The 7,635-nt window shown below is 32.4% G+C and overlaps 1 protein-coding gene across 1 annotated transcript; it reads right to left on the bottom strand.

The window, feature by feature from the left end:
• On the bottom strand, window positions 523–6,428 carry LOC105170767 (serine carboxypeptidase-like 51). Its single transcript, XM_011091674.2, has 13 exons — window positions 6,183–6,428; window positions 5,962–6,056; window positions 5,747–5,854; window positions 5,425–5,665; window positions 5,066–5,109; window positions 4,903–4,970; window positions 4,718–4,823; window positions 3,938–4,140; window positions 3,775–3,844; window positions 3,445–3,495; window positions 3,201–3,253; window positions 2,264–2,396; window positions 523–841 (listed from the first exon to the last, which is right to left on the bottom strand). The coding sequence occupies exons 1-13, from the start codon at window positions 6,331–6,333 to the stop codon at window positions 755–757; spliced, it is 1,410 nt and encodes a 469-aa protein (XP_011089976.1). The 5' UTR covers window positions 6,334–6,428; the 3' UTR covers window positions 523–754.

Genomic DNA, 7,635 nt, shown 5'->3' with positions numbered 1-7,635 from the left:
CTCAGTTCTTGATTTCCTTTTTTTTCTATTACTTACTAATGCACCTCGCCCTTTAAAAATATTGAGTTTTCGCTACATTATAAATGACCATAATTTAAAAGGTGTGATAAATAAATACTATTAATCACGGTTAAATAAATCAAAATAAATATTTAATTTTTACCACAATTAATTAATATTAGCCATGATTTTGGCCACACTTGCAAAAACAACGGCTAATGACCATTACGAAACTGTGATTGATTTGTATTTGGCACGACTTTTTTCTTATTACTATAATAATAAACCATAGTGAAAAATCATATTTTTTCTAGTGTTAAGAGGGGAAATTTATTTAAAACATTATGTGGTTTTTCTCATATTAAAATTAATATATTCTCTTTGGCTATTGCAGATGATAACATTCTCATTTACTTTTCTTCTCAAAATTTCAAAAATTTAATTTTTGATAAGTAGTTCCCATGCATAAATTTTAATACGGTTTAAATTAAAATTAAATGCACAGTAAATGAACATTTCGTCTGGAAATAACTTCATACTGGAAGATCCTTACATTCGAAAATTCATAGTACCTTAAGTAAAAGGAAAATAAGAGAAAGAGGAAAAAGGCAAAAATTCTAACATGAAAATAAAATAACTATCGCTGCATGAAACAATTATTGCTATAAAATCTTTACATTTGCAAACTGGTTATTAGCATTGCTTGTTGCAAATTCAATTATTTTGTGTATTATTAGAAAAAAAATAATTGTAATTAATGGCTTATGAATTTTGATTGAACAGGAGACTGAGTTATACTACCTATCATGCTTAGTGCCACACACGGCTGGTCCACAGGCACCTGCAAATTCACAGCAAAATAAATCAAGTCTAAGATATATAGCATATCTTTATCTTTTTGTTTTGTTTTTCCATAAATATAGAACTCTAGAATATAGGTTGAGCTAATAAAAATCAAATTTGCTTGATATTCAATTTAAGATTGGTATTTAGTTTGAGTTTGATTCATTAATTTAATCGTTTAAATTTAAATTTAAATTTTCGTTTGATAGATTTTCAAGCTCGATAGTGGAGCTCAATTCAATTATTAAAAATAATAATAACATACATTTAAAAACGTCAAATTACTAGAGTTAGTGAATATGTTTGGATTTATTTCTAAAGATAATTTAAAATAAGTGTTGTATGTTTGATATTGTGTTTGGGAAAATAAAAGTCAATGTTCATTGTCAAATCATGTTTATTTTATATATACTTGATTGTGTCACCCAGATTCCTGAAGCAAAAGGACTCCTCCTCAACAATAAAGAATCCTCTCAGTTCGAAAACATACTTCCCTCAACCAGAATAGTTGAAGATAAGATCGGATTATGACTTATCTTAACAACTCCTATCCACTCATCCCGAGATTAAAGGAAACGTGCAGAATCGTGCCAAAGGGGGATACCCTCTATAAATACAGGTTTGGTCTCAGGCGATTTTTTAACTAATGGATAGATATATTTTTCAAATGAAAATAAATATAAAAAATAATAAATATAATTTTTTAAGTTATAAAAATTTATATGTAATTATACTAAATTTTATAAAAATGACGTGTAATTATCCCTATTATTTATGGCTCTAGTTGTCTAATGAAGTTTGATTAACGTTGAATCATTTTGGTCATTTATTAGTGTTAAACATTCACAATCCACATGCAATGCAGGCTATAGGTGTTGTGCCTATGAAGTAGGAATGGTAGACGCTTCTAGGTGTTGTAAAGTTGTACTTGTACCGACAGTGGGCTTCCTCTGTTTAAAATGTGTCTAGTTTTATTCTTTATGATCATCATTCTTCACCAGGTGAAAATCAATGACACAAAATTTATGATTAGAATATAGAAATTAAGAAATGTTTTAGTCAAATTTTGAATTTGTTATTTTTAATTAAGTAGTTTACTGCCAAAAGATTATATACATACACAAAAATTAAGAAAAATATTCAGTTAATAATACATCATGAAACATATTAATCTCTCGACAAAGTATAAAAATAAGCATAGTTAGGATAATAAAATATAATTTGCCGTAAGTAACAAGTCGGACTACTACTAAAACTAACAATCAATGTACACCTTTACTATGTGTATTTTTATTTTATTTTATCTTTATAATGACAAGATTATGTAGGTTAATCTTGATTAATGGGTAAAGGGACTGGAGGGCCATTGATCATAATTTGTAAACATTTATTATAAATAAGGTGGAGAAATTAGACTTACAAAGTGGCCAGCTCCAAGAATCCAGTAGAAATTGAAATTTCTGTATGATTTGGTGAAGCCCTTTGTCATTTTTGAGTCCCCACAATAGATTGGGGTTCTATCCATGCTCAAGAAACTTTTCAGCCCATCCCACCTGGTCCGGACATTATTTGAGATATATAAGTTGATATGTGTTTAATGTCGTTCTAGAGATATGGAGTTTCGTACATTATATGCACATAAAAATATATAATGGGACGAAATGCACACATCAGATGCACGAGCTATGTTCAAAATTATTATTATTATTTCCATGACCGTTTTTAAATTGATATTTTCTAATACTATTTTAGAGAAATGGATATTTGTACGTTATGTATGCACGTCGAATCAAATGTAGATAAAAGATAATGCATAATTCATTAGCTAATGGGACCAAACATTTTATGCACGAAAATTGTCAAAACTAAAAGAATTAATTACAACGGTCTTTTTTAAATCTTTAAATTTTATTTTAAAAAAATGGAGGTTTGTACATTATATGCACATAAAAATGCATAATCCATTACCTGATGGGATCAAATGTTCTCATCTTATGGATGAGTTTTGTATTAAAAAATAAAAAACTAATTACAATGACACTTTTTAACGTAACTAAAATTTATATATCTCCAGCTTTTAAAATTACCAAAACATCCTCATTTCATTTAAACATATGGTAATCTTTAGAAATCCGACCGAGTTGATATTTTCTTTTTAGAAAATATAGGGGCAACGTAATTGTTAATTTTGTGTTTGCAAAAGAGGGTAACTGAAAATTCTTCAAACCGCAATTCTTTTTTTATAATTTTAGAGTAAGGGAGAACATAATTTTAATTATACGTACTAATCCTCAGTAGAATTATTTACAAATAACTAAAATAAATAAATAAAACGACGATTATTAAGTTTATCTTACTTGAGCTTTTCGACCCACGCTTCAGTTCCCTTGGTCGAGCAAATGACGTCGAGCTACAATAAGTCAATCAATTCAAATTAAATTATGTTTAAGAAGCCATTTAAGGTGCAAATTAACATATTTGCATAATTTTATTACATCAAAAGATTGATGCATAGTGGGACTAAGTTGAAGTAATTTTTGTATTGATGATGGAAGATTGGTGCAGAACAGTGGAAGGAGTACAAAAGTAATAAATTCTTACTTGACCATTATATACAGTCACATTGACTCCTCTTGCAAGCAGCTCATCAACCTACCACAATATAGTCAACCAAGTACACACAATGAGTAGAGCAAGTTGGCACTTGTCCTTTATGCACATCCACTTACAATGTCTGGATGTTCTGTGAAACAAATTCTAAAATCTTTTATCATACTTTGATGTTACGTTAATGTGTGTTGACACGTGTTTCTTTTGAAAATTAAAATATATAATTAAATTAATTGAAATTTGAAAATGGAAATGTATACCATACGCGTGTTGATGTGACACCACTGTGTAACACTAAAATGAAATAAAAACTCTTATTACCTCATCGATCCTCGGCTTCATGAAATCTCCTTCTAGTGCAGTGAAAACGAGATCGGACTGCCCTCCCCATCTGCAAACACAACGCCGGTCATTGATTGATGAAGAGAAAGAGCACACTTTCGCAGAACATCTGAGATTGTTCGAGTAAAAATGCACTACTTACTGAACGTCATCTGGGATGATCTTCAGCTTCTTCTTGATCTCCCCATTCATGAGGCTATCAAGATCACCACCTCCACCAGGAGTAGAAGACCTCAAGGAATTCAGATATCTCAAGTACCGTCTCTTTGCAATCTGCCGTGATAGCTCAGAAGCTGTTAGGGAAACAGGGTCCATTCCTGAATCCAACAGAAAATTATAGAAATCCTGCATGAAAAAAGTTTCGTTGTCATGAATGGAAATCGCTGGAGTTTTGATCAATTATTACACTTTTCACTAATAATTTTGAATATACAGTTTGTTATTCAAGGGTAAAACTGTGGCTGTATATACTTTATAGGTATCCTAGCGACATATACGCTACAGACATAAAATTCATGTGTCTCATTTTGTGTTCTTGTTCTTGTTCTTGTTCTCTAAGACAAGTTTTGTTGTATGTCTTGCAATCTGCGGAAATGACGTCTATGACAACTTTAACATTTTTATGTAATACTTTTTCACTAATAATTTTACATGACAATTTAAAGTTGTCATTAAAAATATATAGTATATAACAATGAATAAGATTTCATCACTACTAATTATTAGTGATAAAAATTATGCATAAAGTAATTAGTAACACATTTATAATGATAACGACAACATAATAAAATGTGAAAACAATATTCAAAATATCACCTAATTTTTCGGTTACTAGTCTTCTCTTTTTTGTAGTGTTAACAGTCAAACGCGCAGAGAGGAAAAACAAACAGGGGCAAGGTGAAAGAAATGCTTACGTACGTACCACAGAATTACTGCTGGAAGTGATGACACCCTCGAGCTCATTCCAGGACTCGGTTGCCTCAACATATTTACCAGCATCAAGCTCCCCTTTTATCTGCTCCGCCAAACTGTTTTTCTGAAAATAAATGTATTAGCCACCGACGAAACCCTCTGCAGAAAGTATACATTTAGGGTGCATGGATGGACCTGTTTGATTTGGCCAGGCCGTTGTTGTCGAGCCTGGAAACATCTTTCAGGAGAGGCCCCCATGAGAACTGCATAAAATTAAACCTGTGAAACTGATCATGTAAAAGGTTCGTGCCCTGGAATTGTAAAGATGTTGATTTATAGGTGGAATTTCAAGGAATACCACGAAGTCTTCTGGTGAAATCCAGGAGTCCCCAAGTGCAATTCCTGCACGCAATCACAGTGTTTCCCAGTTTATTGGTTACTTAAATTTTTAGTATGAATTTTTTGGACATAATTTTCATTAAAAGAATGTGCTTATAATTAAATAGAAAAATAAGATGTTAGACAGTCCATATTTGTTAAACGATTATTAATTATAATTTTTAAATAATAAAAAATATTTGTATTAGGACAGACTTTAAGAAAGCTGTTTGTAATTTACTATTTGGCAAAACATTTAATAAAATGTAGGAAATTATAAATATTTTTGAATAAACACTCATTAATATATCCAAGTTTCATTCTTTATCCTCTTCTTACCTCCGAGCTTGAGTTTGAGTTTTCCAGCCTGAATGGCCCTGAGAGCTGACAATCCAAGAGTAACAGCATATTTCCCTCCATAAGACTCTGCTACTATATAGAGAGGGCTTTTCTGGAGGCTCTCATTTCTGTTGAAAACTTCAATCAAAAGCGTAGTTAGATCAGCTGCAGCCTCATAATCAGTTTTCACCACCAGATTCGGCTCCTCCACAAAGCTGTATCCTGTGCCAACTGGATTGTCCTATCCCACAAAAAACCAAACGTTGATCCTTAAAAACCCCAAAAACTGAGAATGATTAAGATTAATGTCAGCAGCACTAACCACAAAGAGAAGATCAGCTTTTCTGAGCCAAGTTGAGTTTCTTGGCTTCAAATATGTGTCCAGAGGCCCTATCTCCTCAAAATTCCCAATCCCAACTCCAGAAGCACCCTGTCATTCAAGAAATTGCATTTCAGTCCCTGATTTTCGCAGAAATTCTCAAAAATCACTCATCAAAATTATTCTTTGTCCTGATATTTTTAAATAAATTCACTGACAGGTCCACCCTGGAGCCAAAGAATGACAGGCCATGGCTTCCCTGGATCTTCACTCCTGTATGGACTCCTGTAATACCACCAAAACATGTGGGCTTCTGAAAAACCCACCAAAAAGAAAAACAGAACAACGTTAATATTTCACAATTCATAATATATATTGTGTGTCTGAAACAGAAAAAAAAATGTAATAATTTCTGGGAAATCAAGAAAATGAATCGTACTTGGCCTGACTTCAACGTAACCCCAGGCTTCTGATCCATCTTTTGTTCTTACAGCTTCGGCTATTGATCCACCATGAAAAGCTGGAATCAAGAATGATAACGATAATAATACAGAACAATGAAGGAAAACAACGAAAAGGGACTTTTCCATTTTCAAAGGCAGAATGAGTTCAAGTCCCAGAATGTAAAGAAAAAGGCTGTCTCGGTCTGCAGAAGTGAGAATGTGGGATGCTGTTTTTTTTATATGGAAAGAGTTGATGATTTTTTGGAAAATTTAATCCAGATCTGGCTTTAATTATTTAAATTATATGACAACTGTAATACTTTTTTTGTGAGTGGTGTACAATTCAAAGAAATCAATCAATTACATGTCAAATATATTACATTTACTTTATAATTAATTTTGTTATATGAAATATGATTTGTTTAAGAATTTTCATGATTTTGATGGTTTTTTGTTTTCAAAAATAAATAAAAAATAAGAATTGAAAAAAGGGACGAGGATTTGACTTTTATAAATGATCTTGCTTTCAAGTTTTCACCCAAAAAGATGAATGTGCAATTTGTACATGTCTGTCTGGCTGTGCACGGGGTTATAGTGATCTCCGTACATATTTCCAGGCAACGGGGACATGTTGACATTGTAGTCAAATACTGCAGTATCTGTTTACTAATATATTTGTGCAAGCTGTCTATAATATTGTTTCTTTAAATGCATACCATATAATTAGATTCTTTTTCTCATTGTTTCATAATTTATATATCATGATTTCGTTGTGATTATAGATAATTTCTATGTTTTGGTATCATCGACGTTTTAATCATGTAGTAAAAAAAATATTATGACATCTATATATAATGTGTAGAGTCGATAATTTAATATTTACAAGGCAATGGGGGAGTTAGATCTGTAGTGCTCGTTTGTGTTATTTCATTTGTAAATTTTGTCAAAACAAACATTGTTCTGATTTGAGTAAAAAACACTGTAATGTCACTGATTCGTATTTGTGAAAACTTTACAAGGCTAAGGGATTCAAACTGGTACATTGCAATTGGAGAGGTGACCTTTTGGTGGCAAAAAGAATAGGCTTCATTTTTTTTACAGCCCTTCACCGGCAAACCCAATTTTATGTCGCTGGCTACCTCCCTGGTATGGAGTTTGGAAGTTGAACTGTGACGGAGCCTCTAAAGGCAATCCTGGGCCTTCCGGTGCCAGGGGGGCTCATACGTGACTCGCGGGGGATCTTGATAGTGAATTTCTACGACTTCTGGGTCGAGGTGTGCATCTATCATGGGAGAAAGGGTGCCGTAATGTTTGGATGGAGTTGGATGCTACCGTTCGAATAATCCAAACGGAGAGAGGGGATTGGCGATTTCAATCTTACGAGTATTCGTATGCTTAAGAGGAAAATGAACATCCAGTTCGCTCATGTATATCGGGAAGCTAATCAAC

Source organism: Sesamum indicum, linkage group LG9 (genome assembly GCF_000512975.1).
Source record: "Sesamum indicum cultivar Zhongzhi No. 13 linkage group LG9, S_indicum_v1.0, whole genome shotgun sequence".
In the NCBI taxonomy this organism is placed as follows: Eukaryota; Viridiplantae; Streptophyta; class Magnoliopsida; order Lamiales; family Pedaliaceae; genus Sesamum; species Sesamum indicum.
This window is presented reverse-complemented; position numbering and strand designations above follow the sequence as displayed.

What these genes read in the sequence shown, in the direction of transcription:
- LOC105170767 (XM_011091674.2), bottom strand. Translation starts at nt 6,333, where the DNA reads ATGGAAAAGTCCCTTTTCGTTGTTTTCCTTCATTGTTCTGTATTATTA. An exon ending in TTTGGCTCCAGGGTGGACCT is followed by an intron (nt 5,855 to 5,961) that starts GTCAGTGAATTT and finishes CTTGAATGACAG; the next exon opens with GGTGCTTCTGGAGTTGGGAT. An exon ending in TTCTTGGAGCTGGCCACTTT is followed by an intron (nt 842 to 2,263) that starts GTAAGTCTAATT and finishes GTGAATTTGCAG; the next exon opens with GTGCCTGTGGACCAGCCGTG.